Source organism: Mustela putorius, unplaced genomic scaffold (assembly GCF_011764305.1).
Source record: "Mustela putorius furo isolate JIRA1106 unplaced genomic scaffold, ASM1176430v1.1 tig00537227_pilon_pilon_pilon, whole genome shotgun sequence".
Taxonomy (NCBI): Eukaryota; Metazoa; Chordata; class Mammalia; order Carnivora; family Mustelidae; genus Mustela; species Mustela putorius.
In genome coordinates, this window is record NW_025422368.1 from 25,212,467 (window position 1) to 25,234,454 (window position 21,988).

A 21,988-nucleotide genomic window follows, 5' to 3' on the forward strand; every position below is an offset into this window, starting at 1 on the left:
ATTAAAAGTCTTAGATGGAGTGAAGTTTCTTGTTAGTTTGTAGATTTTTTTTCCAGGAGAGACCAAATAATTTCTGTTAAAGGACTTCAGAGAGTAGAGTTGCTATAGAATCTAGTAGGACATGAACCAGCTTTGTCTGTAATCTAACGGTCTTTCTTCGTTGAGCACTCCGTTTTTAAACTTCCTGTAAATGCCACATTTTTGAATGCCACTTGAACGAGTCTTAACCTTTTATTATTCCTTTACTAGTTACTGAGCAGAATGAATCTTTGACATACGTTCGGTTTCTATTTATATGAGAGTTGCTTTTTGGTTTTTTGAAAATTCTACTTTAACCGCTTTCATGGAGCCCTAGCTTCCTTCAAAGTCCTGCTTAAATGCCTCCCGCCTGTGGAGGCCTTCCTGGACCATGCTGTAGGAAATAAGACCCTTGGCATTTCCTAGCTTTCTTCCTTTGCTTCCCCACAACATTTATGTCCACCTGATATTTTATTTTGATGTTCTTGTTTGTTTGTTTCTAGGCACCAGAATGGAAGCTCTGTGAATTTAGGGATGCTGCAGCCCACTCCCTGATCAACAGTTGACATGTAATGAATACTCAGTGAACACTGAATGAATGAATGAATGAATACACTACTAGCAGGCAACCCTGCTCTTCAAAAGCTGATTTGATTGTATACAACCTACCCTCGGAATTTTGACGTGTAATAAAAGTACTGAAGTTGTTTCGTTTTGTTTTCCGGTTTCCCGTGAGCCACTTCTTCTCGGCCTTTCAGTGAGACAGACACCTTTGCAAGGCAAGCTCAGTTTCCTGTCTGTTAATGGGAACAGAAACACACCTGAGGATCGTCTGCAACCTCGCGCGTGGCACTTGAACTTTTCCTAGTAAAGACTACATAGAGGCCAGTGTGAGTGGCATTATCACTGTCGTCTCACTGCCGTTGCTGTTTGCAGTGATTGTCGGGGATGACCGCTTCTGGGCAGGAGGGAGTCTTCCAGAGTCTAAATCTCAACCCGAAAATATCTTCCTCTTACCTGGAAAGCACCTCCTAGGAAAACAGAGTTTTCAGGTAGTTTTGCTTCAGGACCAGTGGGCCTCGCTCCTTGTATAGCATTAAAAAAAAAAAAAGAAAAGAAAAGAAAAGAAAAAAAGAAACTAACTCATGAAGTGTTTTACCAACTTGCCTAAAGAAGGGATGGGAATGCACGGGGAAGTCTCAGAGCCAAGCGGAGCTCAAATACAGGCATACATCTCAGCAACACCTCTGAGAAAAGCATCTCCTTTAAATACATGTTTGTACCACTTCAACATCAGAAAAAGTTTTTCCAAAACAGTTTTTTTTTTTTTTCCACTGCCCAATAGCTAGAAATTTCTTAGGAATGAGTGTCTTCCCTAAAACAACAAACCGTCTTCTTTTAGCTCTGTGCCCTCAGAGAAAATAAGACAGCCTCAAAGATTTGAGTTTCCAAAGCCTCAGCACTTGCAGACAGTAAGCGGAATAGAAGGAGACTTCACCCACGGTCACAATCTGGTGGTGCTGTGGGAAATCTGTTTTTGGAAGCTAAAATCAATGGGAAATCCTTGAGCTGGGAGACTCTGAGGTTTAGCAGCTTAGATAGCAGAGCTGGTAATATGCTGACCAAGAGAGCTGAAGAAAGCCCTACGTCAGGGAGCGCTTCTACTGTGGCTACATTAGGAACACTTTTACCGCTGGTTAGCTTAGAACTTCTCTATCCAATTTCAACAGAAATTTCAAGAATCCTCAGATTCCTTCTCAGAGGTGCAGGGAGCATCTTCCATGCTAGAATCAGAAAGTGAGGGGCACCTGGGTGGCTCAGATGGTTAAGCACCTGCCTTTGGCTCAGGTGCTTAACCATCATGGTCATGATCTCCAGGTCTTGATCTCCAGGTCTTGGGATCAAGCCCTGTGTCAGGCTCCCAGCTGGGCAGGGAGTCTGCTTCTCCCTCTGCCTCTGCCTCTCCACTGCTTGGGTGTTCTCATTCTCTACTGAATAAATAAAGTCTTAAAAAAAAAAAAAAAAGGAAAAAGAAAATGGAGTGGCTTTGGAGCCTCTTCTAGAGAAACATTAGAAGTTACCAGGGCTTTCGATCACCGAGACAGGGAGACCCTAAGGAAACACCCTAAGAAGGTGTTTGGGCTTCCCTCTGGATGCTCTCTTTTAAAATTCCTTATCAACTATGTCCACTTTCCCAGATGAAGTCAAGTATCTCAGCCAGCAGAAAATATCCACTTGCTGCAAAAAAAGAAAAAAAAAAGTGGAGAACTTCTGCCCCACGCCACCAAAAGACTGTGAATGAGTGGTTACATTTTTGGTGTCTTCATGGAAGTGGGCTCATGCTTCAGAATGTGCACCTCTTGGGCTGACGAACTGGAAACTTCTCTTCAGTCGGAGACAGCATGCCTACTGAAAATTATTTCTCCTGTCAAAATACTACTGACGGTAACAGTTACTATGCAGAGAGAGCATCGTGGTAAAAAGCCTGGGCGGTGGAGGCAGATGGATTCCTGACTCTGCTGCGGACTATGTCAGTTCCCTAAGCCCCTTCCTTAACCGATGTATGTTGCAGTGTGCTCAACTGTACAATGGAAATCTGCAACAGGAATGGATTTCAGTTGTTTAGGACATGCTAAACTTTATTCTGGTGTTTTGCCTTCATTAAATCATTTAACCCTTTCAACGGCTGTGTGAGGTCAGTGCCTTTGTTAGGTAATTCCTGAGTCTCCTGCGCTCTCCTGTCGTGAGTGCCCCAGATTCTCTATACCTGTGAAGGACAATGATGTGCTTTGCAGGCATGATCTCTTTCAATCCTCAGAGCACCCTCATCAGGAAGGCACTCTTCTCTGACCCACTTTACACTTGAGAAAACTGAGGCACAGAGAAGCAAAGGAACTTACCAATGATGCCAAAGAATGAAAGACTCTAAACACCCTGCTTTTCAATATGAGGCATCATAAGATTTGCTCCCCCAGAGCATCCCCATTTGTTAAAGGGGAATGAAACCGACTCAGATCCCATGTTTGTGAATGGGAAACATTTAAAAAGGAGGGCTGAAGAGCCGCCTTCAGTGCTTGCATCAAAATAAACAGAACTGATAGACACAATCAAAGTCTCTGGCTTTAATTTTGTTGTTGTTGGGTTTTTTCCCCCTTCGGTACAGGATTTTATGATGAAGTTTCCATGAGAAAAGGGATCCTGTGGTCATGTAAAATAATCAACAAAAAGAATGTAGGAAAGGGTACTGGTAAGCCAGATGAGGAAATCACTAACAAGATGTTTGTCTCCATACTGACATGAAATTACCCAAAGATTTCACAATCTACAGGATGGCAATGAACTGCCCCTAGAGGGCGCCAAAGTGACCTCTTTTTTTTTTTTTTTTTTTTTTTTTTTAAAATCTGCGTCTGTAGATCTGATCTGGACCTCCTGCATCTCTGAGGGTTGCTGGATGGTCCTCTAAAAGCCCCTCAGGGCCTTCCTCTGGTTTGGGGCGTGGGCCACGGTCACCCAGAATGCTAAATGCAGCCGCTGGGCGATAAAAGCCCGGCGGTAAAGTGACTTCCAGCTAACCACAGGGCAGCAGAGAGCGTCTAATGCAACCACAAAGTGGTTTGCTGGCACGGAACTTTCCCAACCTTTGGAACGAGATACCAGGGGATGTTGTTTAGTCTCCATCTTGGAAACCTTTCTCTTGGCGAGAGGAAAATTCTGATATCCATCAGTCTGAAATCAGCGGGGCACAGCCTTAGGTGGAGGCGGGTGGCAAGCAAGTTGTCTGTGGCATCTCACCACCTCAAAACCTATGGTCCTGAAGGAGCTACTTACAGTTATTGTGAGACAGGCGTGCATACAGATGCTGGCGGGTACTGACAAACTGCATGTAGACTCCCAGAGCGCTCTGCAAAACGACATTTGTTTTCCTAAAAATGTTAAAAGACATTTCATTTAAATGCAGAAGCAGTAGTCCTCTGAGAACTTCCGGAGCCTTCAGGTATGCATGCAACACCGACCATGCTGCTGTCAGCCGGACATGGACTCCTTGTAACAGATGCCCTTTGTCAAGGTCACTGCGTTGCACTTGAACAGAACCACTGGCCTCCTGCAATCGGGCTGTCGCCCTGGGAACCGTGTTCTGAAGGAATTGAGACTGACAGTATTAAGACCTTGAGTTTTTTTCTTTACAATATCTCCACTGCTTATTCTTCAGACCTGCCTTTGAGCTAGAAATTGATGTATTTGGCTGATGAGTCTAAATTACATGAAAGAATGGCTTTCATCATATTGCTCAATTTAGGGATTTCTTTCATTTCAAAGGCAAGGTTAATTACCTCTAGAAAATGTTAAGCAATTATCCACTAATAATAGCAGGGAAGATGCTCCTGGAGCAGCCAACTCAAGGTGGAGAAGGGATTTTCGAGGAAGGCAGGAGACTTAGATTTTAATTAATGCTGAAAAATGAAAACCATGTTAAGCTTTTAAGGACTTTAATGGGGAGAGACAAGACTGACGCTTTAGCTCTTTGGCAGCCTTGGCCATCAGTTCCTTCCATTTTTTTTTTTCCCCCAGGACTTGGAGGATAGGCCTGTTTGAGGCACATTCCCTATGACTGTTACCTGTACCCACTTATAACCTAGAGAGGAGGTGGTTCAAGTCTCTGGCAATCAGCGGGATGTAACAAAGGCGTGAGTTCTGCATCGAAGCTAAAGAAGAATCTAGTCTGGGGCTTTTCAGTTACATCCAGGGATTTCCTATTTCTCTACATATTCAAGTACTCGGAGTCTTGCTGTAGGAGTTCAGGGCTGAGTGATGTCTTCCAAAAGCCTGGGCCCTTTTACAGGCCCAAGACACACACTCACACTCACACACACACGCACACACACACACACACACACAGGGAGTGCTATTGTATCTCTCCCTCTCAGGCTCAATTTCAAGTAACTGAAGAATGAGAAAGCTTCCAAATATGATTCTCTAAATTTTGCTCCACTTAGGATCCTGTGGCAGGTGGATATAGGAAACAGGACAATCCACACTCTGTTCTTTCTTTGATTCCTTTCATTCGAGAAGTAAGGCTGTTTTCTGTGCACAGGAGCTTGTTAACACATGCGAGACCTTGTTCCTGCTGTGGATACAGTTCTCATAGCCCAGGATGCCTCAGTACCTGGGAGGGAAGCTGGTCAGTAGGTACTGGGAAAAGAGTGGACCCAACTTGGTGCTGAAGGGGTGCTGGGGAGACACTTCTCTGTCTCCACAGAGCCTCTTCAGTGCAGGCCATACCTCTTGGAAAAGCAAGGCTAGCAGGAGACCATGCACTGTTCAAATAAAATCCTGTCACCACATGAATGCATTTCAGTTCCTTTCTCTCCAGAAAAAGCAATTCCCTGATTTCATGGGCTAACCATAAGATGATCTTAGAACCCCCAAATTATAGCTCTTTAACATTCGTATTAAACTCATATGTGCTTAGGCTTAAATACTATAGGGTTTATAGGAATTGATCTTGAAACTGAAGCTCAGAGTTTCAAGGATTCTGAAAGGGAGAAAATTAATAATTTGCTGGGGGGGAATTATTTACTGGTAATTATGAGCACTGGGAAGTCTGGGGTCTCATTTCTGATAGGTAGCAGCCACCATTTAGGATTTACTCTTAAATCCTACCTTTGACACTGTAAGCAAAGAAAAACAAGAATACATCACACAACAAATCTGCCAGGTAATGCAAAAAGAAATAGAAAACTTCTCTAGACAGAGAGTGAAATTAGTTAAATTCAGTTTACAGAAACCACACAATCTAAACAGCCTTGTTTTCTTCCTTTCCTTCTGTGAAGTTCCAAGGGTACTTTGTGAACTAGGCAAAACTCAGTTTCCGACCTTTGCTTTTTTTTTTTTTTTTAAACCACATTCTAGCCTTTTCACAACTTTGAGTCTACCTGCCCCTGTTTATTCCCAGGTATGAAATATCACTAGATGTTCAGTATTCGAGCTGGAAAGAACAGTCAGAAACTCTTAGTCCCATGCTTCTATTTTACAAACAAGAAGCAGAGACTTCGAGAAGCAGAGAAACTTTGGTAAGGTCCCACAGCTAGTTAATGACAAAACTGGGGGCAAATCCAGACTTCCTGACTCCCAGTCCAACAGAGTCAGGATCCAGATAGTCCACATGACACGAGATCCTGCCTGAGATGTGACAAGCCACTGCAAGGCTCCAGGGAGAATGGACCAAATGCAGCCACCGAGAAGAGGAATGAGGCAGGAAAGGAGAAAGATTTTTTTTCTTTGAGGCTCTGCTTTTTTGCTTCCTCTACATATTAGCTCTCTGGCACAAAGCCCCATGATCCTGACCCAAGAAATCACCCTGACGTTTCAGATATTGAGCTAGAAGTTTCTTGTGTCCACACGAGATGCCATGAGAGTTATTACATTTATACCTAACATAAGTAGATACTAATCCTAATGTAAAATCTCTAAAGGCAAGTTGCTTTAAGCATTAAAATATACACTTGGCCTGTGCTTATAAACCAATGCAGGTTTAGGTTTGACAACTATCTAGTACTCATTCATTCATTCATTCATTTTCTCACTGATTCACTCAACAGACTCTTACTGAGTACCTTGTCCATGCCAAGAGATGCAGTGGTGGTCAGGACAGGCAACGGCCCTGGCTCCCGTAGAACATATAATTTACTGGGTGCAACAGACATTGAACAAGAATTCAGTGAATTATGGAGGGACACACCACAGAACTCCACCAGGAACCAAGGGACTAGTTTGACATTCCAACTCTGTGGTTTTTTGTGGAGGTGGTTTGGAAAGTGGTGGAGACATCTGGGACTATTATAATTCCAGAGGGAAGCTCCTAGCCTTTAGGTGTAGAGAGGCAAGGTTGCTGGGCGTCTGGTACTTTTCTGTCTAGCCCCACAATAGAGAGAATTTCCCTTCATCCTTCGTGATTTCTGAGTCCTTGCTGGACATTCAAAAAGGGGGAAAGCCTGCTTAATTACCCAAGCCTGGACCCCGGCTCCACTTCAGGTCTACACGAAGTATCTCTTGCACATTTTGAACATATGAGGAATATTCAAGGAATGGATCAGTGTGGGCGATGACCTTTTGTTCTGTTCAGAACTAAGAAGCATGTCAGCGATTTCATAAAAACATGTCGGTGGCAGCAATGCTGCCCATAAAACACACCTCAGTCAGGTGACAGTTAGCGATCTCTTCTCTCATGAAGATGGAGTATATAGCTGTACTGAAATTCATTTTAAAATACACATTCCTTTCTATTTACTACTAGTCCATTAGGTTCAGACAGTGTATTGATGATAGCTTATTTTCCTTATGAATTTCATTTCTGGTTGGTTTGTGAAGGAAGGTGAACACGATCTCAAGGACCCAGCAGAGAACTGTACTGTGCCTCCTCTCTTGCATCTAGGAATGCCTTTGGTGGTGTCCCTGCACTGGCCAGTGGTGTGGCTTTTGGTTACTTGTTTGGGGGAAAACACACACACACACATACACACACACACACCCTTCTCTTTTCCCATTTCAGTGACTCTGGAGTGAGAGGACAACAGATGGAAGAGAAACCCACACACTGAAGGGGTGTAGGTGTGACTTCCTACCTCTATGTGGAGGCTGCTCAATCCACAAAGCATCTATCCATCTAGATTTTGGTTTCCAGGAACACGGCACTCAGAGAGAATTTTTATAACTAGTGTATCTGCTGTGCACCTAGAGCCACGAGAAAGAGTCCAGATGCCAGATGATGGCAGTGAACAGAGAGACCCAGGAGCCCACAAGCACAGGAACACCAGCCTTTTCTCCAGTTCTACCTGCGACTCTGCTTTTCTGGCTGAGGGAGTGCAGGAGAGAGTCTGAACCAAGGGCAGGGAGAAAGGTTCTGGACTGTGGACGGAACAACAGTGTTTAGAAAGCTTTGGTGTCCCCGAGAATTTAGCATCTTCCTGCACTATGGTGCTCTCAGGCACTTTTCTGGTAATTTCTTATTTCCTGACATTCTGCAAAACAAGGATGTGGCAACGTGGGTTGTGGCTGGCAGACAAACAAGAACCTTCTTTACCGGTGGAGAGAGATAGCAAGACTGTGTTGACTTCCTTTTATTCCTATTGCTGCACAAATTCAGCCACTTGATAGGCTGGACACGCAAGACAGAGCAGGATCCGGGAAGACAGGCATTCACAGGGACACGCAGCGATCCAAGAAGGCTGCGCCAGAAGCTTCCACTCCACGTGAATGCGGTGGACGTGCCCAGTGGGGAAGGGCCTGAGTGGATCTCTACAGTAGCTTCTAATTATCAAGCCACCAGGCTGCTTTCTTAAAGAAGTCTGATTGAAGAACTAGAGTTGCCTTAGAAGAGGGGTTGTTGTTGTTTTGCATTGTTTTTAACCTTTGCAATCTTGACTCTCTAGAACTGAATGAGGGACACTTTGGTCACAGAGTTGGAGTTTGGGGCTTGAGCACTTTTAAAATAATGTTGGTGGGACTTCGATCTGTGGTCTAAAAGGAAACCTACAGCGTGACAACAGTTGGGATTTTTCCTTGGGGAGGTAGCCCCTGTATGTGAGGTCAGCTCCCCTGGTAGCCGGGATGAGGTGACCAGCTTGTTTCGCCAAGGCCTCCAAAGTGTCTCAAATGGCAACTAATTTTAGTTGAAATGGACTTAATCCAAATTTGAACCAGGGACTGAGAAGAGCAAGGCTCCGTATCCCATTACCAGAGCTATCCAGATTCTCCATCATACTGTATATTAAATCCTTATAATAAGCTGCTTTGTGAGTCTTGGTGCTGGTTCAGGATTTTCATTGCAGTGATTACCCTATGGTCTGCTGGCCAGCTGAAGCTGGAGTCCTCTTTCCCTTGATACGTTTCCATAACATCTCTCATCGGCCCAGTGAAACTTGTTGTTAAGGGCAGAGCTAATCTATTGCAGCCTGCCCGGCAACATCATGCCAAGAAACTTGGTGTTTCTTTCAGCTCTTTCTGTGAGGACAGTTCACTTCTCTGGAAGAGTTTTAGCTCCATCGAGTCAAGGAACAATCCAGCTGCAAATAGCTCTTGAAAACAGCTTCCCCGGGGCATCCTAAAAGTGGGGGCCCCTCACCCAGACTGACACCAAAATGAAGACGTTATTTCATATACTGGGCTTCAATACATGTATGCATACGAATATTTAAGTATCTGTGTGTTCCCAAAGGTGCTGGGGGGAACTTTTAAAAAAAGTATCGGGATTTTACATGTCCTTGAGTGACATGGTTTTCTAATTCCGCTTCCTTATCCACTGCCCGCCCACCACTCGAGCTACTCGTTTGGTAGCTTACAACCTTGCGGGGCGCTGGCCACAGAGAGAAGATTAAGGCAGTTTCAGCCCACTAGGACGGAGCAACAAACAAATAAGCCAGACTTTTGTGTGATCTGTGAAGAGGAGCCAAAAAAAGTCCACAACACCAACCAGTGTGAAGACAGCCCAACAGAGTTTGCTTTGAATACTAGGGCTGGGGAAGTAAACCCATTTGTCCGCAGCTGGGCAGCCGGAGTATCCCAGACGAGGGATGTGTGGTGAAATCCTCTCACTCGGCAGGAGTGACTTGGGCCCTGGGAGGACACCTCTGACTCCACACGCCCCCGCCCCATGCGACTGCCCTCCATCTGGCTTGCCCCTCACCCTGTGTGGCAGCTCATTTATGAGACTTTCACCATGGAGATTTGTCCCCGCCTCTATCGTGATTCCCTGGCCCCGCTGCTTTTGGCCTCCTCTACGGTCTTGGCCCCTGTGTTGGGAACCCCACTCGCTCCTCTGGCTTAGCATTTTCCCCATCCCCATACTCTAGGCCTCCACCCCAGGCTGTCCTCCACCTGATCCCTTGTCTCGGGGCTCCAGGAGCCGCTGCCAACACAGTTCCAGCCACACCCTCTCTCGGTTCTCCCCGGGGCCACCGGGTTTTGTTTTGTTTTGTTTCCTCCTTGGGTCCCACCCTTACCCTCTTCCTGCCATTTTGAAAGAAAATCCAATGCTTTGGGCCTCAATAAAACAAACAAACTGACAAATACACTAAAGAGCCAAGTCTGGGTCAAAAATCAAAGCAAAGCAAAACTCAACTCTGGAGAACATTTCTTCTGTTATAGAATTCATGCCTTTTATTCTCCTTTTATTCTCAGCCCCCAAATGGTAAGAGAGTTTGGTGTCATAGACACAGGAGAAGCTTAATGCCAAAGAAAAGCTGCAGGGGCTGGGGGGTGGGAGGGGGTGGGCAGCCATAATCCTTATACCTGGAAGAGCCCTCCATTACCTGGAGAGCTTGGGGCTTATACTTTTAGGACATTTTATACCAGCGCTGTCAATAAACGTATACTGTTAGACACGTCTCATTTTATTTATTTATTTTTAAAAAATATTTAATTAATTAATTTATTTGACAGAGAGAGACACAGCGAGAGCAGGAACACAAGCAGGGGGAGTGAGAGAAGGAGAAACAGGCATCCCATGGAGCAGGGAACCCAATGCAAGGCTTGATTCCAGGACCCTGGGATCACAACCCAAGCTGAACGCAGTTGCTTGATGACTGAGCCACCCAGACAGCCCTAGTTTTATGTTCTAATAGCTACGTTAAAAAAACATAAAGAAAAAAAATGAAATAACTTTAATAATAGATTTTGTTTAACCCAGTGCAGCTAAAATATGCTCCTTGCAAAATAGAACATAAGATTACAAGATGAATTAGTTCTAGGGGTCTGCTGTATGACATACGGAGTAGCAAATGATACTGCAGACTGCACTCAAAACTTGTAAGAGGGTAGATCTTGTGTTAAGTGTTCTTACCACACACACAAAAGAGCAAGTACAAGGAAACTTCTGGAGGTGATGGATATGTCTATACCCTGATCGTGGTGATGTTTTCCTGGTTTTATGTGTAAGTCCAGACTTAGCCAATTGTAGACATTGAATATGCATGTTGTTTGGTGTATCCACTGTACCCCTACAATGCTTTTTACAAAGTATTAGTGAGACATTTTACATCCTTTTATTATCATACTAAGCCTTAGAAATAGCCATTCATGTGCCACATTTTCAACAAAGCCTAATAGAGTCCTACCGAAACAAACTTGTCTTTCATGGACAAATATTTTACATTGCTTAAGCTTCTTCATTTAAATTAATTACAATACAAGAAATAAAACATTTCTCATTTGCACTAGCCTTATTTCCCAGCCTTCTGAGCCACATCTGATGCTAGCTAATGTATGGTACAGCACACAACCACGAACAAAGGTGCTTACTCATTCGCAGCACCTCACACCAGCTCAGCAAAATACAGAAACTAGTCTCCCCAGTGAGACAATGACAGTCATTGAACAGGGAGGAGGGAAGCCGGTCCCAACCTCCACTCCCCTGCTCTTTCAAAAGTCTTCACAAATGCCATCAATTTGCAAATTATTTCCTGTAATTTTTACTTTTCTTCTTAAGCTTAACTTTCTTCAAAGAAAAAAAAAAGAGCAACTCAAATGCAACACAGATGACATTTACTAGTAAATTATATATATTTTTTAATCCATAAACTTGCCATCTTGGCAACCCAATAAATTTGCCAATTAGTGTATAAAAAGCAAACAGAGCACCAGGCTCCATAAACATCTCCTGAAGCATTAGTTCATGCCTTTGGTCTCTTTTCAGTATGAATTAGCCTTAAACATAAGATTTCCTCTCCTCTAAGACTTTAACTGTTGTCTGTTCCTCCCATTACAGGCATACCTTGGAGATCTTGTGGGTTTAGTTCCAGAACACCACAATAAAGCAATATCAAAAGAAAGCTGGTCAAATGAATTTTGTGGTTTCCCAGTGCTTATAAAAGTTATCTGTATCCTATACTGTAGTAATAGCATCGTACCTAAAAATTGTATATACCTTAATTAAAAAGAGGAGAAGTGAGTTGGGGGAAATCAGAGGGAGAAATGAACCATGAGACACTGTGGACTCTGAGAAACAAACTGAGGATTTCAGAGGGGAGAAGTGGGGGTTTGGGTGAGCCTGGTGGTGGGTATTAAGGAGGGCATGTATTGCATGGAGCATTGGGAGTGATACCTAAACAATGAATTTTGGAACACTGAAAAAATATAAAATTAAAAAAATACTTTATTGCCAAAATTTGCTAATCGTCCCCTGAGCTTTGGCAAGTCCTAATCTTTTTGCTGGTGGAGGGTCTTGTCTCCATGCTGATGGCTGCTGACTTATCAAGGTAGTGGTTGCTGGAGGGTGGGGTGTCTGTGCCAATTTCGGAAAATAAGACAACTGCTTGGCTTGCCGCATTGATGGACTCTTCATTTCGTCCATGGCTCCTCTGTGGCATGTGATGCTGTCTGATAACACTGCACCCACAGGAGAACATCTTTCAGTATTAGAGTCAACCCTCTCAAACCCTGATGCTGCTTTATTAGCTAAAATTATGTAATAATCTAAATCCTTTCTTGTCCTTTCAGCATTCTTCATTGCATCTCCACCAGGAAGGGGTTCATCACAAGAAATCACTTTCTTGGGCATCTGGGTGGTTCAGTAGTTGAGCATCTGCTTTCGGCTCAGGTCACGATCCCAGGGTCCTAGGATCGAGCCCCACATCGGGCTCCCTGATCAGCGGGAAGCCTGCTTCTTCCTCTCCCATTCCCCGTGCTTTTTTTCCTTTCTTGCTATGCCTCTCTCTGTCAAATAAATAAATAAAATCTTAAAAAGAAAAGAAAAGAAACCACATTCTTTGCTCAACCACAAGAAGCTCATCTGTGAGAGACTTATCATGAGATGGTGGCAGTTCAGCCCCATCTTCAGGTCTGCTTCTAATTCTAGTTCTCTGCTCTTCCCACCGTATCTGCAGTTCCTTCCTCCGCTGAAGTCTTAAACACCTCACAGTTATCTATTAGGATGGAAATCAACTTCTTCCAGACTCCTGTTAATGTTGATATTTTGACCTCTTGCCCTGAATCATGAACATTTTTAATGACATCTGGAATGGTGAATCCTTTCCAGAAGGTTTGCAATGGCTTTTGTCTAGTTCTATCAGAGGAATCACTACCTAGAGCAGTTAGAGCCATATGCAATGTAATTCTTAAATAGTATTACTTGAAAGATGAAATTACTCCCTGACCCATAGGCTACAGAATGGATGTCATTGGCAGGCATAAAAAAAACACTAATCTCATTGCACATCTCTATCAGAACTCCAGTAACTAGGTACATTGTCAATGAGCAGTAATATTTTGGAAGATACCCCCCCTTTTTTTTAGCAGGAGGTCTCAAAAGTGAGCTCAAAGGATTCAGTAAACCATATTGTAAACAGATGTGTTGCCATCCAGGCTTCAACTAATAGAATACAGAGTAGATTTAACATAATTCTTAAAGCACTGTAATTTTCAGCACGGTAAATGGACATCGGCTTCAACTTTAAGTTACCAGCTACATTAAGCTGCTAACAAGAGAGTCAGCCTATCCTTTGCAGGTTTGAAGTCAGGCGGGGACTTCTCCTCTCTAGCTATGAAAGTCCTAGATGGCGTCTTCTTCCAACAGAAGGCTGTTTTGTCTACATTGAAGATCTGTTTAGTGTAGTCACCTTCATGAATTATCGTCTGGATAACTGGCTTCAGCTTCTACATCAACACCTGCTACTTCACCTTGCACCTGTTAGGGAGATGGGTTCTTTCCTTAAATCCCATACACCAACCTCTCTTAGCTTCACTCTTTTCTTCTGCAGCCTCCCCACCTCTCTCAGCCTTCACAGAATTGAAGAGAGCGAGGGCCTTTCTTTCAATTAGGCTCTGGCTTAAGGGAATGTTGTGGCTGGTTTGGTCTTCTATTCAGACCTCTGAAACTTTCTCCATATCAGCAATAAGGCGGCTTTTCTTTCTTATCTTTGATGTGTTCACTGCAATAGCACTTTTGATTTTCTCCAAGAACTTTTCCTTTGCATTCACAGCTTGGCTAACTAACTGTTTGCTGTAGGAGGCCTAGCTTTCAGCCTATCTCAGCTTTCAGTATGCCTTCCTCACTGAGCTAAATCACTTCTAGCTTTGGATTTAAAGGGACATAGGGGACATGTGGGTGACACCATCGGTTATGTGTCCCCCTCTTGATTTTGGCTTGGTTCATGTCCTCAGGGTGGTGAGACTGGGCTGCAAGTAGGGCTCTGTGCTCAGCGGGGAGTCTGCTAAGGATTCTCTCCCTCTGTCCCTCCCCTTAGCTAAAGTAAATCTTCAAAAATGAAATTGTGTCTCAGGGAACAGGGAAGCCTGAGGAGAAGGAGAGAGACAGGGGAACAGCAAGTTGGCGGAACAGTCAAAACACACCCAACATACCCAGAGGAAGTTTGCCATCTTGTATGAACACAGGTCACTGGGCCGCAAAACGATTACAAAGGCAACATCAACAGTCACTGACTACAGATCACCATAACAAAAATAATAATGATAAAAGGTCTGAGATACTGTGGGCATTACTAACATGTGACACGGAGACATGAAGCGAGTACATGCTGGTGGAAAAATGGCGCCGATAAACTTGTAGGGCGCAGGCGTGCTACCAATCTTCCATTTGCAAACGACACAATACCCATGACGGGCGACAAAGCCAAGTACAACCAGGTGTCCCTGTACTGAGCATCTGCTACATGCCAATCCCTGTTCCTTCAGGTTTGGAACCATCCCAGGAACCTCACATCGAACATTTTCCGAATTAACTGCTTCATTTTCCCATCCATGACCTCCACCCCAGCCTCCTGGTCAAGTCTCCATGCTGTCCAGATAAAGGCATTTTCATCCGTGTCTTTATGATGAAACAGCATGAAACAAGGACCGAAATGGCAGGTGACTTATTGGAGGAGTCATTCCATATGGAGTTGAGAAAAGCCAAGAAAGGAGCGGAGGCCAGTGAAGGACATTTGATTGCTCCAATGACTCCCACTGGCAGCTGAGTGGCTCAGTCCCACTGGGGCCTCGGAAACTGCATGGCCCATGTTTCGGGTTTGTCCCGCCGAAGAAAAGAAGGCTGGGGCATTTGTCCACCAACTGGTATTCCTTCTTGGTTGGTGTTACTCCCCACCCCAAAGTCATAAATTCTCCTACACTTCTGGGCTATTTCTGTGCTAGGAATTTCCAAAACCCTGAGGCAGGAAAGGAAAGGTATTTAGGAGATATTTGACAGGGCACTGGCAGCCCAAATCACAGGTAGTCTGGGACCATGTGAAACCAGGTACCACCCACCTGCCCAGCTGTCCAAGGCAGAAAGCCTGGAGCTGTCCTTGCATTTGCTCTTGGTTTCCAACCTTTTCTTTCCTCCTCTGAGTGCCAAATCGGAGTGAAGCCCATCTGCTAAATTTCCTTTCCAGTGTATTGCTTCTACTCCGTATCAGTTATCATATTTGATTAAAAACCTTCTACAGCTCTGGCCTGCGACCACTTCCTGCTCCACCTGTTGTGTTCATCCCTGCCCCAAAGCTGGGGCATAATTCATTCAAATAAGAATGAATTATTTCAGAGGTATCCTATGTTACTAGCAGAGGTGACAAACAGACATGCCAACTCTTTTTAACTGGAGACCATCCCGTGAGAATGTCACGCGGAAAAGACTTCTAAGGCCATGCCTTGTCTGAGTGGGAAAATTAGAATGACTAATTCCATGTTTTCAGGGATGAGGAAGGAGCAAGCCGTTGTACTGGGTAGTCACCAGCCACGGTCATTTGTAACATCCACACTTCTTATGTGACACACAAGGCTAGTCTGCACCTGACGTCAGCCCACTGTCCTAGCTTCTCCCATCTCTTTCCTGCCACTCCTCCCCCAATGTCCTTCTCTCCAATCATGTAGAGCTTTGAGCCATTTTCAGAATCAGCCCTGCTCTTTCATATCTCCGTGACCTTTACTCACCATTCCCTCCCCCTACAGTGCTTGACCGGGCTCATATTCCATCATTGCTCAAGGGCCAAATCAAAATATACCTCCCTGAGAAGATATCTGTGGCCTCCCCAAGAAAATGAGATCCCTAGTACCCCCGTTCCTGTGATCATCCACTGCTTTCTGTCTAATTCAGGTATCATTCTTTGTGTAATTGTTTTTTAATGGAATATCTGTCCCCCATTCATCCACAAACAATTAAACAAACAGACCAATACTAATTGTATTAATCCAGGTTAGTACCGCATAATCCCAATATGGAATTCGCTGGTGAAATAAAGTTTATTGAATGAAGCTTAGGCATGAAGCCAGATATATCCTCCTATTCTAATCCTCCTATTCCTGAATGGAAATATCTGGCCCCACAGTACAGTTTTAGCCAGGAAACCTGGTCTCTGGCAGGGCCAGCAAGAAGGTAGTGGTGACTTCACCCTGCACAGACCTGCACAATGGGAAACCATGAACTGTGCCTTAGCTCAGGTCATAAAGCAGCAGGAGATAAACACTGATCATGAAAAATAATAAGACAGCAATAATCCCAGGATTTATGTTTTTTAAAAGTTTTTTTTTTTTTTTTTTTTTTTTTTTTAAGTAATCTCTATACCCAACACCGGGCTCCAACTGACAACCCCGATATCAAGAGTCATATGTTCCACTGACTGAGCCAACCAGGTGCCCCTACTTTATGCTTTTGATAGAAATAAACAAACATCTCAAAAAAACAACAAAGCAGACGGAGAAAAGCAGTGTGGAGGAAACTAAAAACATACCTAAAAGTGGAGGAAGTTTGACGTAGTGATAAAGATGAGACTTGGCTAAGAAAATGGGAGCCACAATACACCAAAGTAATCGCTAAAAAATAGGAAATAGAATTATAAGTTCAAATCCAATAAATGGAAAAAGAGATTCAAGAAAGCACGATTATTCCATTGGAAGAGAGGAGGAAGAGAAGATTAAAAGTGGAAAAAACTCCCCCCAAAACAAAGAGAGACCATGATCAATGAGAAACAAAGAAATCAGGTGGAAGAAATAGGTTAGAATTTATTATGGATAAATTATGAATAAGCATAAATGGGGTAAGTTTGTCTAATTAAAGAGGGAAACTCTTACATTTAAAAAAATCTAGCTCTGGTGCCCCTGGGTGGCTCAGTTGGTTAAACGTCTGTCTGCCTTTGGTTCAGGTCATGATCTCAGATTCCTGGGCTTGCGCCCAGAGGCAGGTTCCCTGCTTGGCAGGGAGTCTACTTCTCCCTCTGTCTCTGCCCTTCCCCTTGCTCACACTCTCTTTCAAATAAATATATTAGAAAATCTTTAAAAAAACAATCTAGCTCTAAGCTATTGATGAGAGACCCAGTTAAGGTGAAATCACACTAAGAGGCAAATAAAGGATGGATAAGGAGATAGCAGATGTGCTCAACCCAGGGAAATCTGGGATCATCAATATCTATATCTATCCGAATAGAATTTAATGTTGCGCTGTAATTCAGCCATTTAAACAAATGAATTATAGCTGTGTGTAACAGTAAGAATAGATCTCAAAAACATATTTAGTGACTAAAACAAGCTACATCACAAATAAACAACAGGATATGATTTATATGTAATTTTAAAATGTATCTGAAGTGACACCATAGTTACTCTACATAAATATGTAAAAGAATTTTTCAAAAAGGTCTTCAGGGCTAGATACCAATTTATAATACTGAGTGCCTCTTAGAAATGGAGAATATTGTGCAAAAGGGATACAGATTAGAGAATACTTTTTTTTTTTGCTCTTTTTTAACTTTATTTTTTCAGTGTTCCAAGATTCATTGCTTATGCACCACATCCAGTGTTCCATGCAATACGTGCCCTCCATGATACCCACCACCAGGCTCACCCAACCTCCTATCCCCCCTCCCCTCCAAAACCCTTAGTTTGTTTCTCAGGGTCCACAGTCTCTCATGGTTTGTCTCCCCCTTCAATTTCCCTCAACTCACTTCTCCTCTCCATCTCCCCATGTCTTCCGTGTTATTCCTTATGCTCCACAAGTAAGTAAAACCATATGATAATTGGAGACTATTTTTATTTTCATCTGTAAGTTTTTAATTTTTTTCTTTTAAGAAGACAGTGTAGTCATACAGTAGTATAATGTCTTTTAACATATAGTCATAGAAAAAAATTGAAAGCAAGTGAAACAAAATGTTTATTTTATTTTATTTTTTCAGTGTTCTAAGACTCATTGTTTTTGTACCACACCCAGTGCTCCATGCAATACGTGCCCTCCTTAGTACCCACCACCAGAAAAGCAAAATGTTAATAGTGTTTAATTGTCATTGGTGAGGATACAAACGTCTGCCATTCAATTCTTTGTACCTTTCTGTATTCTTCAAATTTCCAAGAAGAAAAGAAGAGGACAGGGCTGGAGTAGATGATCTTCCCAGCTATTATCATTTATGATTACACAATGGACAAATGCACAGGAACTGAAATCCAGAATGTCAAGAAGACCTAGGAAGATTCACAATTGGTTACAGAAAATTTCCAAACCTATCTACCATGGCTTGTCGAAAGTAACAAATACTCACAGTACCTAATGAAATAATGCAGAGTTTTGATTGCTTAACATTTTTCTTAATGTTGTTCTCTATTCAAAGCCAAGTGCCTAATTTAAAGAATCTTCAATATTTTGAGTTGCCAATATGCTGTGAATTTCAGATTTCAAAGATCCAGGGGAATAATATTTCATAAACCTATAAAAAATGTTAAAAGTCCATTACCATTTAATTACATTACACAAAGTTATGGTTCCCCACTTAATGGCTGCTGTGTAAGAAAAAGAGGGTTTTGGGAAAGTCCAGAGTGACCTAGTAAAGCAAGGACTACTACATTTTATTGCTTCACGTAACTTCACTTACAAGATATATTTGCAATAAATCTTGCACAGGTTTTCATGACCATGTCTATAGGAAAAACTGAGAAAGTGGTTAGTAGCTGTTCCATTTTAAACATTGGGAGCGCATTGCTGTGTTCTAACTCATCATCTGGAATATTCTGCTGCCGTCGAAATCATTAACCAGCTCTAAAGCATTACTTTTCATTGTCACCAAATGCCTTAGATAATTAGTGTCTAGTACTGTCACAACTTTCCATATTGCTCTTTTCATATAATATTACAAAACGATTGTGTTCTAGTGAACAAGATTTTTAAATCCATCAAGTATTTACTGAACATTTATAGATTTTCCCCTTCCTCCTACCTCTAATAAAATTGGAATCATTTTATTCCAATCTTTTACATGCATGTATGTGTGTGTATACATAGGTCTAAATCTTTTTAGAGGAAAGCTCTGTTTTTCCAAGTTAAAGCTTTAGTAGACAACTTTTGGAGGAAGATTTTACTTCATGTTTTCGCTACACATCATTGAAATGACACTTAAAAGTACAAAATAGTACAGAGTGACCCTACAGAAATACAAAATAAAGTAAATCCATTACAATTTGGGAGCAAATGGGTCAGGATCATCATCAGATAGGATGTGTTGATGGATTTCTGGAATACAGAAAGCAGGTAGGTTGTGTGGAAGCCTCATTCACCATGAAGAGGAAGAAAGTGGTGATAGGGAAACCTAGTTTCCTAGCGGAAGCTCAAATAAGTTCCAAGCATGGGGTATTAGTAAAAAAGCAGGGGGTATAAAGTGGGGCATACATCTGGGTATTAAGAGCCAGTCTCCTGCAGAACACCCATCCACCTGCCCACTCATCCTCCATTCTCTTCCCCAAACTGTGCATCTACAGAGCAAAAGACAGCAGCCATTTTCCACAGGCTGAAACCAAAGACATGCTCTGAAGAAGTTAAACAAGCTGACTGGAAATAAGCAAGCTTTGGGTGTGGCTGTACATGTTCCATAACGAATCTTTCCTCACTCTGGCTAGTAATGGCCACTCACCAGTTACCGGCCAGTGACAAGCGACTTGCTCTGACCTGTGTACACAGCTCAAGAACAACCCTCCACCTGGTAGGGAGTTTTGTAGAGAAAACAGACTTTTCCTCAGTGGAGGAAATCTACTCTCAATCAGTCTAATTCCTTTATTCCAAACATAAATGGCCAACCCAGACGGTTGAGGAAAGCCAACGGAACACAGACAAGAACTAAGAAGAAACATACAACAATTAACCCTAAGGAAATAGAGGTAATTCAGAAAACTGAAGAGAAGTTTTTAATAATAAATTAGTTTTATATAAAAGTTAGTTTTGAGATATTTATTAAATCCAAGGACAAGGAAGATTTATTTGAGTTTAAAACTACAGGGGTCAAATTTTTGAATAGACCTCTAAAAGGAAACTCACGGATGTCATCCAGATTTCAGAGCAAAAAAGCTAGAGAAGAAAATGTAATATGAACATTCAGAGACATACAGGATTAATTCAGAAGCTGAACATCTAGGAGAAATTCCAGAATCAGAGAACAGAGAAAATGGAGGGGAGGAAATAACTTTTGTTTTAAATTTTGAAGGAAATTCTCCTAAACTGAAGAAAAGATATTAAATTTTTTAATTGGAAGATAGTGTAGAACACCAAACTGAAGTAAAGTAGAAAGATAATCCAACTCTGTACATAGACTGATAAAGTCTTTATATACTGATGATAAAAAGAAGTTATTAAAATGATCTATAGAGTGGGGACAAAATGAAGCAGGTGATATGGAAAGGAATAAGAATCTGATTTGCATCCCAACTTTTTTCTTTTTCAGAAATGTTGGATTCTAAAACTGGTAACACAATGCCTTCACAGTTCTGACAGAAAATTCCATTAAACTGAGATTTCTATATGATTTAAATCAGCAATCAAATCTGAAGACAAAGTAATGACATTTTGAGACATGCAAGACCTAAGAAAAGATTCCTCCCTTCTTTCTATAAAAAGTTCCTTCAGGATGTTGCTACCACAAAGCCAAAAAAGGATCCAAGGAAGAGAAAGATGTAAGTGTCAAGATCTAGTTGCTGTAGCAGAGAAATATCACGAAAAGAATTCTTGGGATGATTCTGTGTGGCAGGCTGGAAAAGCAATCATTCAATATTTTCGAACAGAAAGCCAGAATTCTCGGCAGAATGTCTTTGAGAAGAAAGGACATTTATTATAAAAGATAGCAACTTGAAAAAGCTGGGTGTGCTTTAGTGATCATTAGAAACACATTATTATCCTGAGAAGTGTAAAAAGGAAAAAAAGGAAAGAAAAAGAAAGATAATTAGAAATGCTAAGAAAAAAATCTGTACCGGAAAGTTAAAGCGTAAACATAATGGACAAAATTTTGAGCGAAAGTGCAAAAATTTTGAGCAATTAATGGGGCGCTGTAACAGACTTTATTTGAACTTGACATCTGAGATAAGTTCCTGTAACAGCCCAGATTTTGTGAATTACATTCCCACTTCCCACTTCCTATCATACTGAGTATTTCTGCACTCACCTAGATTTGCATGATTCATCAATGTTGTTTACAGGTTTTCAGTCTTTAAAATCATGTTATTGACAGCACAGAAGACCTCATCATAGATACTGAACAAAAGATATATCTTGTCAAGTTTGTTATTTTTGGAGCACTGTTAGCATTGACAGACATTCAGACGTAGCAGACGTGGGACAGAGAGAAAAAGACAGAAAAGGAGGGAAATTCGTTTTCTAATCTTATATCTAACTTCCCTGAAGAAATAGAGATAGAAGCTTTCGCATATCATCTACAGATGAAAAAAAAAGAATCCCCAAAGAACTAAAAATATAACTGGCAAATATCAGTAGATGAGAAAGGGAGTTACAGGCTGTCTTGGGCGAGCTAAGCCTGCCCCTTTCAAAGCATGTAGAGGCTATTTGGAGTTGCAGAGATTGCCAAGGGGACATTAAGCAGGAAACTAATGAAGCTTCAGGGCTCCTTACTCACCCAGACTCCTTCTGGAGCCTGGAAATGTATACAAACTGTCAAATGCATAATTTTCCTTTGGAAGAGTTCACCGGGTGGATGCATTTCAGGCTCCACAAACCCAAACCCGG

General features: G+C 42.2%; 1 protein-coding gene and 1 pseudogene across 1 annotated transcript in view; one reads left to right on the top strand and one right to left on the bottom strand.

Annotated features, from left to right (window-relative positions):
• Positions 1 to 3,125, top strand: part of CCDC91 (coiled-coil domain containing 91) — a 356,615-nt gene extending 353,490 nt beyond the window's left edge. Inside the window, exon 13 of the mRNA XM_004755697.3 lies at positions 522 to 3,125. Coding sequence (XP_004755754.1) covers positions 522 to 584 — 63 coding nt within the window. The 3' untranslated portion in view covers positions 585 to 3,125. The remainder of the gene's footprint in view (positions 1 to 521) is intronic.
• Positions 3,126 to 12,166: 9,041 nt separating this feature from the next.
• On the bottom strand, positions 12,167 to 14,627 carry LOC106006128 (annotated as a pseudogene).
• Between the last annotated feature and the right edge of the window lie 7,361 nt (positions 14,628 to 21,988).